Source organism: Chenopodium album, chromosome 24 (genome assembly GCF_948465745.1).
Source record: "Chenopodium album chromosome 24, dcCheAlbu1.1, whole genome shotgun sequence".
Classification (NCBI taxonomy): Eukaryota; Viridiplantae; Streptophyta; class Magnoliopsida; order Caryophyllales; family Amaranthaceae; genus Chenopodium; species Chenopodium album.
The window spans coordinates 11077096-11096567 of record NC_137857.1 but is presented as its reverse complement, the minus strand read 5'-3'; the positions used below and the strand labels follow the sequence as shown (position 1 = coordinate 11096567).

Genomic DNA, 19472 nt, shown 5'->3' with positions numbered 1-19472 from the left:
TTTTTGTCTAAAAAAACTTCATATGCAATAAGCAGGATTATAGGTAGATTCTGTATAATAGAAATATTTTGAAATTTCTTAATAAAAGTACTAAAAGAACAAAATAAGCATATAAAATAATACAAATAATAATAATAAAATTAAAGATACTTATAGATTTGCAATAATATTATGACATTAATATTATCAGTGCCTTTTTTGTGCAGCAGGCCACGCCATGTGGCCTGCTGCCAAGTCAGCAAAAATAACAGATGCAGACGCGCGCATAATGGGCTTACTGGTTTTGTCGGGGTTACTTGTATTTATTTTTCAGGGGTTACTTGTATTTTTATTTTTCAGGGGTTACTTATTTTTTTTTTCTAGGAGTTACTATTTTTTTTTCAGTAGTTACTTGTATGGATTACTTATTCAGGGGTTATTTGTATTTTTTTTCATGTGTTACTTGTACTTTTCAGGGGTTACTTGTATTTTTTTCCATGTGTTACTTGTACTTTTCAGAGGTTACTTGTATTTTTTTCCATGTGTTACTTGTACTTTTCAGGGGCTACTTGTAATTTTCAGGGGTTATTTGTATTTCTTTTCAGGTATTATTTCTATTCTGGTGTTACTTGTATGAGTTATTTGTATGAATTACTTGTATTTCAGGGTTACTTGTATTCTGAGGTTACCATTATGAGTTACTTGTAGATGTTACTTGTATTCTGAGTAACCCCTATAAGAAACCCGAGACTAAAATCCCATACCAAAAAACCCATATCAAACCAGTAACACCCATACAAATAACCCATGACCAAAACCCATAACACCCTTACCTATCACAGTATCAAACCCAGTATATTTCTTCAACTCCTTCCTGTAATCTCTAATACTCGTACTTTGTATTATTGAAAACAAAAGGTTTTCATTTCCCAAAAATGACTTCAAAAGTTTCTTCATTATTGTGCGACAAATAAGACAAATACAAAGACGATGGCGAAGGTCGTCAGCGATCTGGGTTGGTTTGGCTCCCAATTTCTGCGACATAGAAGGTGAAGACGAAGACAACATCGGAGGTCAGCGAATTTAGGTTGGTTTGCCCAGCAATTTCTGCGACATCTGGGTTGATTTGGGCGGCGATTTCTGCGATAAAGAAGGTGAAGATGAAGACGACGGCGGAGGTGATGGAGGTTAGGGTTGGAAGGAGGAGAAAAAAAAAGTAAAAAAAAAATGTGGTTGGCCACACCGTGTGGCCAGCCACATACAAAAATTTGTGTAATACTATATTAAAATTCTCAAAGAAGTTTTAGCAAAAAGGAAAGAGTGGTTTGGAGGGAAAATAACAGCACCAGGAAATGACACGTGTCATTCTTGGTGTCTGTTTTAGTATTATGTTATTGATTCGACTTTTATGGACAAAATAATTTACCACGATTCAAGTTTAAAAATAAACCTGATTCGACCTCATTGAACCCAACCCGAACATCCCAATTAACACTTCTAATGGATAGTGGTATATTGGTAAACGGGTCTGTACTCTAGTGGAGTTAGAATCCCCTTGCAGAGATTCCATAGTTAAAAAAACTCAGTCAAACAAAAAAATAGATGGAATTAATTCTATCTCGATTCCAAATCAACCAAACAACCATTGGTACGAGATTATTTACAAGAGGTTAAAGTGGAATGCATTGGTACGAGATTTTATACAAGGGATGTATGAATTCTAAACCCCATACTAGAATAAAGTTGTTTGCTTTATTTTTGGAAAAATTAGAAATATCTATCCTAACTTTTATGGATTTTGTTCCAATAATCCCAACTTTGGATTATTCTAGAATAATCCAAACTTTTGGGGTTCCTCTATTTCTTCAATCCCAAACCGGTCAACAAAAGTCAATGACCTATTGTATCAAGTCACTTGACACATGTCAAGTCCTGATTGGTCAAAACTTACAAAAACTTGAAAAAAAAAACAAATACAAAAAAAAAACCCAGCAGCCTCCCTTTCCCCCAACAGCCATATGCCACCTTCGCCGCCCTTCCCCTACCAGCCGTACGCCATCGTGTCTCCCCCTCTCACACAGAACTGTCGTTTCTCCCCCTGTCACATAGGACCGCTGGATCGACGTGTTCCCCCTCCTCGAAACCCCTTCCCATTCCCCCGCATAACCACCAATGAAATCCTTCCCCACTGCCAAAAATCACAAATTGCTCCTCCCACCACACAGAAACCCTAGCGGCTAGAGTTTTCGATGGTGGGGGATGGGTTTTTGGTGATTTTCGAGAGTAGGGGGGGTGGTTTTAAGGGGTTTTCGAGTGGAGGAAGAGATTTCAAGGGAAGGAGTGGTTGCCGGAAAACGGGAAAAGGAGATAAGGAGGGAGGTTGGGGGATCGCAACACCGGCGCATAGGGAAGGGAAACCGATGGAAAGGAGGGGAATTAGCGGCGTAGGGGGATGGGGAATAGCAGGAGCCGGTGGTTATTGGGGTTTGGCTGGTTGCTGAAATTGGAAGGGGTTTAATTGGTGGTCGAGGTTGGGATTTCAGGGAAGGGGGATGGTGGTTTAGAGGGTAGTGGACAGAGCGGCGACTCTAGTGGTGGCGGAGGGTCGGAGGTCCAACGAGGGAGGTGGCTGGCTAGGCGGGTTGCCGGATTGGCTGGGTGGTTTTTATTTTATTTTGGGTTTTTTTTAATAATATATTTTTAACCAACTAATTGCAACACGTGTCACTTTAACCAAAAATAAAATAATAGTACCCATTCAACTGGTAACCTGTATATAGGATTGAAGAAAAAGAAGAGCCCCCAATGTTTGGATTATTAAATAATAATCCAAAGTTGGGATTATTCTAGCAAGATTGATGAAAAGTTGGGATTATTATTTCTAATTTTTCCTTTATTTTTTAGAATTATTTTTTAAATTTCATTAAAGAAATGAATTGTGAATGTTTGGGATGAGGTGGGTATGAGATTAATTATAGGGGGATGAGATGAAGTTAGAACCCTATTGGTATAAGATTCTATGCCTAGCTAAAATGTTTAACCAAATAATAAAATAGGTGGAATGAAATCTAACTCTATTCCAATTCATTCCAAAAGCTCCAACCAAATGACCCCTATTGTAATAAATTGATTGTTGTCAAATCGGATAACTGATTCGAAAAATTCAAATTAAGGAAAGCTTGATTAAACATCATCAAATATTCAATTTGAAATGTTCACCATTTAATATTGAATCAACTATCCTAACTTCCGGATTGGATAAACCAAAACATGGATTGAATTAATCGGATTGAACTTACTTAGTATGAGGGTAATGGGCCTAAAAAAGGGTTATTATCATGGGCATAAGTGCATAACCAAGAGAAAAACATTACCATGCACATTCCTTATACCTCTGTTTTTGGGGCGAAACTCTTGCCATTCTCCACTCTCTATTATAGGCTAGCTAGAAATCAGGGGTTTATAGAGGGGATTCTCTTGTGTGACTGTCAGAGAGTTGTTTAGGTTATAACCAAGAGAGAAAGGGTTTGGGATGTATTAACTAAAGTCTTTGATCAATGCAGGGAGCTTTTCCAACAAATAGGAAGACTATCCTTAAGGCAAGGGAAGCGACCAAGTTCATGAAGCTGATCGACATGATTGCAAGAATGGCTAGGAAGCATCTTGGAGTCTCAAGCTCATTTTATAGTATCTCTTCTAGCAAAAGTAGGGAACCACCGGTTGGTTGTCTATCTAATGTAATTTTTGGGCATAGCAACCCTAAATTTAATACAATGCCTAGTAACTGATGGTTATAAACCTATAACTGATGGTGGTGACACCACAAACTCTGTTGATGTTGGGTTTTCCATAATGATTAGCTAATCTGCAGCCTTTTAACCAAAAAAAAAAAACATCCTCTCAACTACAAAGAATCGTTAGATTGTTTCCTCACTAAGGTTGTATTTTCTAGCGATATAAACGAAAAATATTCCGCAGTGCAAGATTACTCGACGACTCTAGTTTTTATGAACAAAGTTTTTATTTGAGTCAGATCAAAAGTAAGAACCGAGTTGGGTTTAGATAATCACTCTGATAAAAATAAGGCCCAAACTTAAAAGTGTTGCACCGTCGTAATCAACTTGCATAGTCATAATCAAAAGTGACCTTTTTTTATGAAGGAAATCAAAAGTGACCTTGAGATAATGAGATTTTAAGCTTTTTAAAACTAAAAATACGTTGAATATGATGGTTCACATAGCAAAGTCATAAATTAATGTATAGCCGTTGTTCACAAGACTTTATCATAAATTAATTGTAAAATAGGTTAAAGTTATGTTAAAAGTCCTTAAAGTCCCTTTATACTGTGAAAGTTATTATTTTTCTATTAATAAATTTAATCTTACAAAAAACTTATAATGTATTAGATTAATTACATTAGTAGTTTTTATAGTATGTAATCACGAATCTGTTAGAAAGTACACGTTGAAATAAAATTTAAATTAATAAAAAATTAAGTTACCCTTAAAGTGGTTAAAATTACCATAAAATTAGTTAAAGTTATGTTCAAACTGCCCATTTTATAATAAAATTAATATACACCCGTTGTACACAAGACTTTGTCCTTAATTTATACTGTCTCCGTTTCTTTTATTTGCACCACTTGTTAATGTGGAAAGTTTTCGGAGATTGAATTTTGTATATTATAATAATGTGAGTAGATGACTAATTTATTATGGTAAAAGTAATGTGAGGACCATAAAAGTGAAAGTATGTTTATATGTGAGTGAGATTAGTGGAAATCATGAGAGACAGAAATAATAACTTAATTTGAGTGGGGTGTTAAATAAGAGAGAAATAATAAAATATAATATAAAGTTACCATATATAGCAGTGGTGCAAAATTTTAAAAAAATAACCATAATAGGAAATTGGTGTAAATAAAAAATACGGATAGAGTATATGATTAATCAAACACGTCCATCCATCCTGCCTAGCAAGTACCATGCATTTTCTTATATAATGTACGATACTCCTCACAGTGGCGGATCCACGATTTCAGATCAAGGGTATCACTGAAAAAAAAAAAAAATAGTCGGTCGAACAAACTAAGTTAGTTTTTCATATAATGCATTTTGACTTTTTTACTACTCACATGCATCACTTTGACTAATATTGGTGGTTTACATGCAAAATTAAACATATAAATATGGATATTTATCTTGTATAATTGTCTCAACGTATACTTTGATTTTCATCTATCAACGTTAATAACATTATTGACATTATTAGCTTAGTCAAAATTATATGTTGGCATATGTGTCAATCGTACCGAGTAGGAGTAATTATTAACCATTAAATTTTAAATAATTATTGTTATGGAATTTAATTTCTTACAAATAATTTATATTCTACATATCACTACAATCAAATTTCGTGTTGTATATAAGAAAAAAAATTATCACATAGGATTTTTTATATAGTACATTTAAATGTTGAATAAATTTTGTTTACTAATATTAAACTAAAAAATTGCCATAGTTGAGCATTAGAAAACATGTTACTTCATAATGGGATGATTTTCAATTAATATAGAAAGTATTTCAAATAATAATGTTTGTTAATAGAGGGAGTACTTCAAAATTAAAGCTAGTTAAAGTGTGTAAAATTTGTGAATGAATGAAACTGAAGAACGAAAAGCTTACAGTAGGCACTCTTTAAGTTAAAGCCCAAAAAAATAGAATAGAGAAAAAACAAAAAAATTTGTTTAGATGAGGAATTCGGACCTGACCCCTGAAATAATTTGCTACCTATTCACACATTACTAGACCCGGTTATTGGGCGGGTCGGGTCAGGGTCGGTGCGGGTCGGGTCAATGAGGGTCACATTTTATAGGGTCAATATTGGGTAGGGCCAATGCAGGTCGCGGGTCAATATCGGGTTGATAATGGGCGGGCCTACAAAATATCAATTAAAAAAAATATTGGACAAAGCCATTATTAAGTATATATGAATATAAATTAATCTTTGTAATTATTTTTACATTATCTATTTTCTTTATCAATTAAATTTAAAAAACATTTTGGCCCCATATTGACCCTGTTCAATAAGGGCCCTGTCTATTAAAGACCCTGTGCATTAAAAGCGCTTTAAGCTTAGTTTTGACCCTATTATCATTGGCCGACCCTACCCAATAACCACCTCTACACATTACAAACCAATAAGGCAACGCTGACTATAATTATCAAGGAGCCAAACAATAACTTTAATACCGTAGTTTTATGGATTTTTTTTTTAATTTTTTTTTTCTCTTTTTCTTTTTCTTCAGGGGTAGCATGTGGTACCATGCTACCCCTTGTTCCTCTGTAGATTCCGTCAGGTCCTCACTTCTTAGAACAAAATATATATAATAATAAAATTAAAGTCAAATATTACTTATTATTAGAAATATACAAGTAGTGTTAGAGACAACATTATAAAAAATATACTTATTTCATTATTTATTTACTATGGCGTACTTCGTTTTCCATTAATAACTAGTGTGTGCCCCGGACGATGTCCCGGGACCCTTATTGATAGTTTGTGTACTTTTTTTAATTTTATAATTATGTATTTATATAGTTAGTGTGTGGTTTGAGCATTGCATCAAGTGTTATCTTTTTTCCCTCATATGTATTTATATTCTATTCTTGTGAAAAATAGATGAATAATATTACCTCTAATTTACGTAATAAGTGAAAGGAATATACAATATCGTATGTGAAATTTGAAACATAAATAAAAGTTGGTTGAGACAATAAATGCATTACTATTATGTATAGGAGGTTTTGGGTTCGAGTTTAACTCAAAGCAAATTTTATATTGTTAAATGAGGTGACAAACTTATGTGGTGAATATACTTTTGGATGATGACATGGTGCTTATACTTGAAGAGTGCCACGTGGCACCGTTTCTTTAAAAGGAACGCCTTTTAATAGATAGTATAGATTTTTGGATCTAAAATGTCTTCGCATATATCTTCTCATGATTTCTTTCTATTTAAAGACGATAATAAGTTGAACGTTGCAACTAATTGTTTTTACAATACAACGTTGTCTGAGTCGTATAAACTCAAGCAACTTTCATTTCGCATTTTTTATTGGATGTCATCCTCTTGTTGATGTATGAATGTATGATACATCGCTTAAGCCACATTACTTTTGTGTTTTTTTTTTTAATAAGAAAATAATACTTTAATAATAATTCTAACTATGAACGATTCATCACTTTTAATAATCTCAAGTTTACAAAGGTTCACTTTTTAATAATATCAACTATGCTATACATTTGCCTCCAATAGTCCCAATCGGTCAACATCAAGTCAACGGTCTGTTGTAACAAGTAATCATGACACGTGTCAGCATGTAATTGGTCCAAAATAGATAAAAATAAAAACTATATATAAACATTAAAAAAAACCAATATTTCTTGCCACCTTCCTCCACCGCGAAACCCTTACCCTGTTCAATCTTGAACACCCTTGGGAGGTTGTTCAAAAGGATGCTCCCAAAAGCTCATCTTCAATTTTCTCCGTTTCGGCTACTAAACAAATTAAGGTTTTAGCTGATAGGTTTCGGAAACCTAGGTGTTTTAGCTGAGCATATCTTCAAGAGTGTAAAGGAGGAAAACAAGCAATGAAGAAAATTAAAAGAGATGTAGAATAGAGGAAAATGATAGAGTATAAAATATATATCTAAGCCGTAACAATCAGTTTAAACTCGTGATATTATATTAGTGGACCAATTCAACCAAAAGTTAAAACTTATATGGTTGAGGCTCAGGAATATATTTTATACTCTATCATCAGAAAAGCCGGGATAAAGTGGAGAAGAATGCTAGATAGAGGGAAAAGGAAGAGGACGAGTAAGAGAGAATTGGTCAAAGAGTCAATATAGTCAATTCAAAGGACGCAAGGGCATAAATGTCATTCCGACCATAGGAAATTAGGGGCATTTTGGTCGTTGACTGTTCACGTTGAAATGGTTGAACAATAGAAGAGCGTTGTTGAACTTTTAAAAGGTTAATTTACAGATTAAAGAAGAGATATGAGAGGTGCTAGCTTGGTTATTTGTGATTTTTTTAAAAGAAATGTCAATCCCTCCAAATTCTCCTTGGAGAGGTTGTGCTGCAAACTACCCACAACCTTTAGACGAATGTGAAGAGCTGGGAGTCCAATGTTTAGTAGAAACTATTTACTACTTCAACTGCCGGCTCCTAGATCCTCCTTTGGCTGACATTGTTTACCGGAACAGTACTGGGGATGAAGATATCCGCCACCATGTGTTCAGGTGGGATCGTGCCCATTATAGTGAGATGTTTCGAGATGGATTTCAGGCGAGGCGTCAACTAGACACCCCGGACAATGTGTTTCTCAATTTAGAACACTACATAAACAATGGTGGGCGTCCTCTAGGTAATTCTCCGCAACCTGTTAATTATGCCTTCGTCAGCACCACGATCAATAGCGGGTGGCACCCTCAGCTCCAGCTTCCCCGCAATCAAGATAGTATAGTTGTGGAAGCATGGCGGTATGAGATGTACGCACCTGGTGGAATTTGGATTGCTGAAACTCTTGGTGATCGTTACTCGTTTCCCTCCCAAGATGAGGTTTGTTTTGTTGCCGGTATTGCACCTCAATACATCCGATCTGCCCAACGCTTTAGGCTTTTTATTAACCGTGGCTCAAGGTTAGTATTTTAAACACTTTGTTATTACTCGTACTAACTTCTTTCATGATTAACCATGTAAATTGGATTTGAACACATACTTATTTAAAAATGACCACTAAAGTTTTAAATTTGCTGATATCATTAATAATTTAATACAATATACTATTATTGTATTTGTTAAATATGAACACACACTATATGAAATAAACACTAGATTAGTGCCCGTGCGATACACGATAGTAATAAACTTTTTTCATATAATTAATTTGTGATAATATAAATATAAGGCAACTCATGTTTTTTTTTTTTTTTTTTTTTTTTTTTTTTTTTTTTAATGCAATGCATATAAGAAAGATGAAATAATAATAAACCAAAAATTAGTCAACATACAATTGAAAATTTGAAAGAAAAAATTATGTTAATTAGTTGTGTTAAAAATATTTTGAAATAGTATACATGACATTAATGATGCATGTTATTTCCGATAAAACTATAGAATATAGAAGTGGTATGTTTTTTTTTTAAATTAATGAATTAATTTATTTTTTATACAATACACTTCCAAAAAATAAAGGAAAATTGATTCTAATAATCCCACATTTGGCCAGTTCGCTGTTAATAATCCCACCTTTAAATTATTATTTAATAATCCAACCTTTATAAATTAACCTAATGTACAAGGTACCAGTCATCATTGAAAATCGTGATGTTGTCATGTTTATTTTGTGTGTCAGTTATATCACACACAAAATAAATTAACCTAATGTACAGGTTACCGGTCATCACAATAGACTAATAAAAGAGAATGACCTATTGATGGGATTATTAAATAATTAAACGAAAGGTAGGATTATTAACGGCTAACCGGTCAAAGGTGGGATTATTAGAATCAATTTTTTCAAAAATAAACATAGTATGTGTATATATATATATATATATATATATATATATATATATATATATATATATATATATATATATATATATATATATATATATATATATATATATATATATATATATATATATATATATATATATATATATATATATATATATATATATATATATTATATTATATTAGCGGGAAATTTATTTAATGATAACTAGACATATGACTAAAATGATTGATGTAAATAAGATCTGATTTAGTTATAGTTAATAGATTTTTTGAAGGATAGAAAAAGTTATAATGCAGTTGAGAAGATTATTACCGAAAAATATTTAAACCAACTCAATTGTATTGGTTCATAAGAATTCAAATCAATACCATGAATATAAATGTATTTTTTTTTATTGAACCCTACTATTGTACAATTATATATATATATATATATATATATATATATATATATATATATATATATATATATATATATATATATATATATATATATATATATATATATTGGTAATTTAAATGTTAATATTATATTTTTGGCTTCGTTATTTTACACTATCCACCATATTTCAACCTTCTAAATTATAACTTATCCTTCGTTAATTAAAAGGTCTCAAAATCTCGTGTAACTTTTTTTAAGTAAATAGAACACGATATAAAAAGTAATACAATGATTATAAACATAATATATAAGATTAGGAATAATATATAGTTGTATTACACAGATATATAAGATTTTCGCTAAAATGAGAGTGGGGAGTTTTGGGGGGGAAAAAAATTGAACCAAGAAGTGACACGTGTCATTCCCGTTGTCTATTTTAAAATCATGTAGTGGTGATCATTGGACGAGCCAGACCAACGTAATAAACCAGGCCATTCCTCGGGCCCAACCAAGCTTCGGACCGATATATATGTGCCCTAACCCGCCCAAACTAGCTGGATCGTGCGAATTTTTTGGGCCAATTTCGGGCCGGGAAATATAAACCACTAAAAATTGCATAAAATCGATTTCTCAAGCCCGTCCAAAATATTTAAAAAATCGGGCAAGGCCGGGCTGACGAGATTTCGAGTCGAAAATTCTGCCCAAAACTCGCCGAAAATTGGGCTGAGCTCACCTTGATCAGGTCTAGTATTATATTATTGATAATATGATCATATCAATTTACATCGCTAATAAATAAAGCCGAATTTCACAATCATGCCACGAGACATCGACACTTGACATTCAAATTTCTCGCCAAGTGTCGCGCGATTGAGCCATATTCATGGCAATTATGCATAAACATGACATGTTAGATTTAAGGTAAGCAATATTAGATACATTTAAAAAAAATTAAAACATTATTTTAGGATTTTATTTTCGATAAATTTTTAATCATTCACATACACAATATTATTTATTATTTTCAATACTTAACTTATAAAATTATAATTTTTGCATTATAAAATCTGTATAAATATGTTTTAAAGCAAGATACTTTTGTAATATGTGTTAACCTATTATGGAAAATTTATAGAGAGCGAGGGATACCTTAAGTGTTAAAGTTTTCCTCTCGATTTCAGGTGATCCTAGATCAATAATTCTCATCACTTGTCCTTGTTGGTCTCTAAACACTTGGGTATGTGATGATACAAAGTTTATATCATGCCTCGTTCCAGTGTCATCTTTAAATAATACAAATTTTTGTATATGGCTGGTTACATGATGCGGCAGGCCCGGGTTACTTGTAGAGTGTTATTAATTTGGTCAGGGATTACTTGTAGGGTACTACTGGTTTGGTCAGGGGTTACTTGTAGGGTGTTACTGGTTTTAGTCAGGGGTTACTTGTTTGGTATAAGACTACTTGTAGGGGTTACTCACAATACAAATAACACCTACAAGCAACCCATACAAGTAACCTCAGAATACAAGTAACACTTATAAGTAACCCTAGATATAACAGTAACACTCTACAAGTAACCCCGGCCTGCCGCACCATGTGTCCTGCCGCACTGAAAAACCTCTGTAAATTACATATGGTGCTCACAGTCATTTGACTCATTTCATTGTAAATTATGAGGTAGATTTTATTATTGTATAATTAGAAACATTCATGATAAAATAAGTGATTAATGGTGCAACCGTTATAAGTGAATCGAGGAAGCACAATAAATTTTGTTTGAACTAAAATTCTTTGAATAAATCAAAATAAATTAAATAGAGGGAGAAGATACACATCTATATCTATACTTAGTATTTAAAAACACAAACCACAAATCTATACTAAGCCACATGTCACCATAATCAATCATATGCCACATGTCACTCTCTTAATCCTTTTTAAATTCTCATTTTAATATAAAAACAAAATATATAAATAATGTTTGAGTCTTAATCTTTAGGCATTCTAAAACTTACAAATTTAAGTAAGAACATTAAGTTTTTCATATTCAATATAGTAAATTAAAGTTAAACTAATTAGCGTTCATTACATTAACAATAAAATAGTTTTTTCATCTCCTTAACTTAAATATAACTTAAACCAATGTGTCATTTCATGCCCTACAATATCTATATGTATTTATACCTAGCTAAATTCCACAACAACACCGACACTTTTCAAGAAAAATAACCTAAGTAACAACCCGTGCATCGAACGGGTCATAAGGCTAGTTATTATTAAAACTCCAAGACAAGGAGTGTCATTTTGCCATTTGTTCTTTCTTTTTTGTTATTTCGCCACATCACTTTAAATTTTTGCCACGTCACTTTTGCTATTGTAGTTAAATATGCTTGATTTAGTTTACACCTTAGAATAATGATCAATTGAAATATTGATTTCAACTTTAAAGAAAGAGAAGATGTTACTTGCAAATCAATAGACTAGCCATTATTAGTAATTAGTTTTGTCATAATTGAATAATTAAAATGTTTTTAAATTGCTTTGACCCATTTAATTTGTAATATATGTAACTAATATGTATTCAATATATTTATCCCTATAAATTAACTATCCAAGGAAATGATACACTAAACATTCTAAACCTCTTGGAGAAACATTTTATTACTGGGTCAGTATTGTGTTAGGTGAGTATTTGTTTACTCTACCTTACATGGCATGCAATGGATATATTTTGCATACTTAACTCATATTTTTTACACATTTAATAAATCACCCTAAATTAATTATGGCCTGATGATGGTGTAATATGTAGGATTTGCTATAAGTAGCATTTTGGTTTGATGATTGTGTAATATGTAGGATTTGCTATATATTAATACGAGATTCCATTGGTTGATTTTCTTTATATATAATTCACTCAAAAGTTAGTGCGTGTAATTTTTTTTATTATTCACTATTTATGCTCAGGGGTTGAATATTGGTTTGATGATTCATTTGTGCATCCAATTTGAAAATGATATTACATCTTTTTTTTTTAAAAAAAAAACGATATAATCATATAATGCATGTAATTATTTGTCATGAAATTGAATATAAAGAAGACAAACAAGTCCGGGACATTGCCCGGGTCACTAACTAGTTAGTGTATTATACATCTCATAAACAGGTGTGAGCCAAGTTCAAAGTGTTTTGTGTGTGTGTGTGAGTGAGAGAGAGAGAGCACTCTATAGTATAGAGGGTTAAAAATATTTACGAAATTTTTATAATTCGATCCAGGTATACAAGACGAGAAAGAGTAGACAATGTACTTATTATAAACACGAATTTCAACCCACAGTCCCATCCGCAAAGGCAGATCAGCATTCAAAGGCCAATAAGTTATTATATAGATGAAAATGGCGCAAGGCGAAGTCTAAGCATTACCAGATATCATCCAAACGATGGCACCGATAACAACACTTCCCTTCAAAAGAGGGATCTAAGAACCACCTCCGTCATAGATTGGTACATAGATGGGGTGGGTAACTTGGAGAGTTATATTGATGCTGCATTCCGTTCCTCGCGGAAAAATGAAGCATACCTATTCATGAAGAATGAGTATGTGCTACTGAACTATGCACCCGGGTCAACAAATGACAGAGTAGTTAATGGACCGCTTCTTATACGCGACGGGTTCCCTTCACTAAAGGGTACCCCCTTTGCAGAGTATGGAATAGACTGTGCTTTTGGGTCTCATAATAAGAATGAATCTTTCATTTTCTCTGGAAAATTCTGTGCCCGGATAAACTTTGCTCCGGGCACTACAGAGGACTATACCATTGATGGTCCTATGATTATCACTAGGATGTTCTCCTTCTTTAAAAAGACGGTGTTTGAAAACGGAGTAGATGCTGCATTTGAGTCATCAACTAGTTATGAAGCTTATCTCTTTAAAGGTGATCAATATGCTCTTATAAACTAAAATAATGGTGGTTCTAGTTCACCACCCCGTCTTATTGCCATCCGTCCTATATCGAAGGGCTTTGGTGGTTTGAGAAACACCATCTTTGAGAGCGGATTCGATGCAGCATTTGCTTCACACTACAACCATAAAGAGGCCTACCTGTTCAAAGGAGACTCATATGCACTCATAAACTTCGCTCCTGGTTCAACAAATGACAAAATTATTGGCGGGGTCAAGAAAATCCTTCCAAACTGGCCTTCTTTACGACCTATATTGCCTCGGTACAACCGTGGTATTGACCTACCTACTTATGAACCAAGTTCTATTGCTCAGCCGAGAGGCCATCAGGAACTGTGAAAAACAGTGCAAGACATTGGTAGTTGCTATATATATATTTAGAGTTTGCCTACAAGTTTTTACTTCTCACTTTAGAAGGTTTTTCTTGTTTCAGGTTTAGTATATTTTTTAAATACGTAGTTTTATGTTTAAAGATTGGGTAAAACTAGATGAAACCCATGCGATACACGGTTTGTTTGATATTTTTTTTATATATTCATTTTTTTTATTATTATTTTTTTTGTATTTATGAGCTAAAATTTGTTATATGTTTAGATAAGATTCCTAATATTAAAAGATAATATTTAATATTTATTTAATTTAAACTTTAAAATCTCATTCGTCAATTTTGCTTACGTGGCGTTTGAATTATTTAATTATGAAAGAAATTAATAATCTCTTATTTAATTGGCTACTACTAAGATTTATAATCCTACATGGCGCGCTGAGAAAATTAGATCCTACATAGCTCTCTAAAAACTCTGGGAAAAACTCCCCTTTAACTATATATATTAGATTGGTATAAACCACCTTTTTTGCCCAACTTTTTTTTGATAAAACCACCTTCTATGTTTTTTTTTTTAACTAAACCACCTTTTAAGTACCTAAATTTTTTATTGCACCACCCTTATTTCAAATCTAACAAACTGCATCTCAATCATCCACTTCCAAATCATCAACCATAGCAAAACCTTCCCTTCCATCTCAACCTCCACTCCAATTACCTCAATTATTTAGGTTTTGAGAATAAACAAATACTACAATTTAATTTTTGTAGCAAAATTAGGTTTGGTTTTTTAGAGCTTTATTCAATTTAGTCATTCATATATATAAAGGGAAAGGTCAAATGTTTTTAGAGGTGAAAAAATACATGATTTAGGAGCGAAAGACACAAATTGTGGGCCCCTTTGACGTCTTAGTTAATTTTTTCGTCATAATTTGAAATAGGGGTGGTGCAATTAAAAGTTTAGGTACTTAAAAGGTGGTTTAGTTAAAAAAAAAAACATAAAAGGTGGTTTTTTATAAAAAAAGTTGGACATAAAAGGTAGTTTATACCAATTTTACCTTAGAATTATAAGGATATTGTTAGTTGTACACTTTATGAATAAAAACTACTACCACAATGTAGTACCACTTGCAAATACCAATGACGAGGATGAGTTAGATTTTATGAACCTCTTCAAATTGGAATGTATTTCATTGATTCATATACGTAGGGTTATAAAGATGACTCCTAAGCACGTTAGGAAGTTTCAAAAGATATTTATAGAATAATCACAAAATTATATTCTTCTATAATAAAATATCTAGAATATTTATCATATATTCTATTACACCCCGCAATCATAGCAAAAGGAGGACGAATGCTAAGACTGTACTGGATCTAAAACCCAAGAACAATTGTCGAGGTTGGCCATTAGTAAAGATGTCTACAAACTGATTTCGAGTTGGAACGTGCAGGACCCGTATTGCCCTAATGCCACCTGTTCTCGGACAAAATGACTATCCGTTTCGACGTGATTGGTGTGTTGATGATGTACATGATTATGAGATAAATAAATTGCACAAACATTATCACAATAAATAACAGTAGACTACTTTATAAGAAGATTACGAACCCAAAAAGCCTCGATAACAACATTCGTGACACCCCTGTATTCTGCCTCAGCACTTGATCTAGAAAGAGTAGCTTGGAAATAATATTGTCCCCTATAAAGCAACAATATCCTTAAGTTGAAAATGACGAGTGTCTGAACACCCGCCACAATCTACATCAGTATATATGATCAAGTTCATAAGTGATGAAGATATAAATGTAACCCGTGATTAATGGAGCCATAGATGTCACGCAGGATGCGTTTCAGTGCATCATAATTAAAGACCCTCTCTAGAATCATGCATGAATAAACAAACCTATTGAACTGCATAAGCTATATCAGGGCGAGTAAAAGTGAGGTGCATTAATGCACTTTCAAGACTACGATAAAGTGTTGGATCATGAAATTTAGGCCTTGTCTCTACACTAAGCTTGGATTGAGTATCCACAGGAGTCGCTGCACGTTTACAATTGCAAGCTCTAAAATTTCTTATGCATAATTCTGCTAAGACCAAAAACAAATATGATAGAGTACGAGTAACCAACAATGCCCAGAAAAAAAATCAGAGGACCTAACCAGTCATTGGAAATCTTGTACGTAAGTGAGAGATGATGCGCTCACGTATGTAACTAACACAATATCATCAACATATAATAGTAAATATGCCATATCATTCTCATGTCGGAAAATGAATAAAGAAGTGTCACTCTTAGCAATGACAAACCCCATCTGCAAAAGATACTTAGCAAACCACTAATACCAAACCCTTGGAGCTTGCTTTAGACCATAGAGAACCTTACGGAGCCTGTAAACATAGCTTGAGAACCACTTATCAACAAACCCGGCCGGGGGTTGATGCATATACACACACTCATTCAACTCACCAGGTAAAAAGCATTTTTAATAACAAGTTGGTGAATAGACCACTTACGAGTCATAGCCAAACTCAACACCGTGCAAATGGTAGCCGATTTAATGTTCCATCACAATCAACACCTTTAACCTGAGATTTTCCATCGCAAACAAGACGGGCTTTGTGTCATTCTAGATCACCCCCGTTGGCCAAATCGCAAACAAGACGGGCTTTGTGTCATTCTAGATAACCCCCGTTGGCCTAGGCACCAATTCCCAAGTCCCCGCTTCAATCAGAACATTCCAATTAGGCTCTAATAAAGTTTATCTGTTATTTTTAGGAAGCGGGGTACGATCCCTTTTATCGAGGGTACCTAGGGTTGGTGATTTGCATTAGGTTCAGTTGTTTCAGCCTAAGGTAGAGGTGGTGGTGGGTGTGGGTTCGGTGGTTTGTTGGTTATCGGTATTCGGTAAGGGTGGCCTCGTTGCTTGCGGTACGTACTTTGGTTTTTGTCATCGGAATTTGGTGGACGATTTAGACCAGATGGTCCTTGACCCATTATTGTGAATTTTCTGAGTGTTGTTGCAATGAAAGAGGAGAAAGATTGAATTGCATCCTGTTGGAAAAGAAAGGAATAGTGAAGCGAAAGTGGGGGTTTTCGGTTGCAACTTTGGGAATTAACGTATCATGGGAAGAGTTTATTGCTCTGGACTTTGGTTTCTTGAGGAGGGACATATCAGCCATTTATAAAAACGTATCAGCCAATAAAATGAAAATATCATCTAACAAAAGATACATATATATCAGCCAACAAAAGTATATATATATATATATATATATATATATATATATATATATATATATCAGGCAATAAAAGGTACTTAACAGCCAAGAGACAGAACATATCATCCAACAAAAGAAGCATATCAGCCAACAAAAGGATGAAATCAGCAAACAAAACCAAAATAATTAACATATAAGCTAATAAATGTCTGATATCAACCAAGAGGCGAAACATATCAGCCAACAAATGAAGCTTAATAGCCAACAGAAGGATGAAATCAGTAAATACAAGCAACATGTAAGCCAATAAAAGAAATATATCAGCCAACAAATGAAGCCTATAAGACAACAGAAGGAACATATCAGCCAACAAAAGGATGAAATCAGCAAATAAAAGCAGCGCAACAGGTAAGTCAACAAAATAAACATATCAGCCAATAATTTGATACATATAAGCAAACAATTAAAATATACATATTAGCCAACAAAATAAATATATAAGCCAACCAAAGAACCATATAAGCCAAATGATATCTGATATTAGCCGACAAAAGGAACCTATCATAAATTTTAAAAAAAATATATATATCAGCAACCAAAAAAGATATATTAGCTAACACAAAAACCATATCAGCCAACAAATGAAACATATTAGCCAACACATGAAACGACGTATCAGCTAACGAGTAAAATATATCAACCAAGCTTCCTGCACCATACAGTTCGTGCGTCCGTACGCACATAATACCTTCTCATACCTAAATCAGCTTGACCCTTAAATTGCTATAAGTCAACAACTATGATTAATCTCTTTTCTCGAATTATAATTACAAAAGATAACGAAATATTTGCATGATCAAAAGACATAATATGCATGTATTACGACTGTGATATGCAAGGAAGATAATATCAAGATACTTCCTTTATATAATCTCTAATATTTAATACTTAATTTTGCAAAATTTTGATACTCCATTAAAAAAAATTTACGGATTCTATACTTGGCGAATTCCACTATCATACAAAACTTACGTATATATATTTTATTATATACATGAATGACGGATTATTAAATTAGTAGATTATAATATACACGACGAGTGTCACCTTGTAATTAAAAAATTTCCCGCTCTTTTACACTTTTTTTTATTAAAGCAATTAGTTTACTAAATTCGTAAAGACCTTTTTCCTATAAATCATACACATAAATGTTTTACCAGCTTCCCTTGTGGACTAGTGGTAAGAGAATGAAACCTCTCAAGTCTAGGTCCAAGGATCAAGCATTGGTACCACCTCTCTAAAAAAAATACACATAAATGTTTTTTTTTTTTTTTTTTTTTTTATTCAAACCATAGTTATAGATTTATCTCAGAAGAAATTGATGACGGATTTATCTCAGCTTCCTATAACCCTGATCCAAAAGCAAGGGAATTGGAAATTAGTTGGAGTAAAATTAGTAAAGGTATTAAGGAATCTAAGAAGGGTGTAATCTCACCCGAGCTTGTTTTAGTGGATGTGCACGGTAATGAATGGAAAGTGTCTAAAGTCGAAGACATAGTTAATGACATGGCACTCCTAAAAAATTTTGGAAAAAGCCAAGTATCTGTTTTTAATAAGCTGAAGATGTTCATGAACAAGTTTTTTTATAACCAACACTGGTGACAATGAGGCTGAATTGTGAATTTCTATTTAAGTCGAGTACAAGTTATGTAATGACATGTTTAATAGAAGTTTGTTGTGCTTATTCAGTCTTGTAGGCAGCAAAATGTTGTGTTGTGTCCATAACTGCTAAGTTCATTACTCATTATATTTTTTTCCATTTTATATTTTTTTTCATTTTAAAAAAATTGCCCGAAATAATCCCACCTTTGGGGCGTTCAGCCAAAATAATTTCACCTTTGGATTATTTTTAAAGGAAAAATTGACAGAAATATTATGATTTTGTCCGGTTCGCCATAAATAAAATCACCTTTTGATAATCCCCCAATTAAAAAGAATTTGCACATCAT

At 33.1% G+C, this 19472-nt stretch overlaps 1 protein-coding gene across 1 annotated transcript; it reads left to right on the top strand.

Annotated features, from left to right (window-relative positions):
• Nucleotides 1–8085: 8085 nt before the first annotated feature.
• On the top strand, nucleotides 8086–13911 carry LOC145610552 (uncharacterized). Its single transcript, XM_081665868.1, has 2 exons — nucleotides 8086–8684; nucleotides 13227–13911. The coding sequence occupies exons 1-2, from the start codon at nucleotides 8086–8088 to the stop codon at nucleotides 13909–13911; spliced, it is 1284 nt and encodes a 427-aa protein (XP_081521994.1).
• The last annotated feature ends 5561 nt before the right edge of the window (nucleotides 13912–19472 follow it).

Bases quoted from the DNA above. Each gene is read 5' to 3' on its own strand.
- LOC145610552 (XM_081665868.1), top strand. From the start codon at position 8,086: ATGTCAATCCCTCCAAATTCTCCTTGGAGAGGTTGTGCTGCAAACTAC. The intron at 8,685-13,226 runs GTTAGTATTTTA...AATTCGATCCAG, and splicing joins TTTATTAACCGTGGCTCAAG to GTATACAAGACGAGAAAGAG.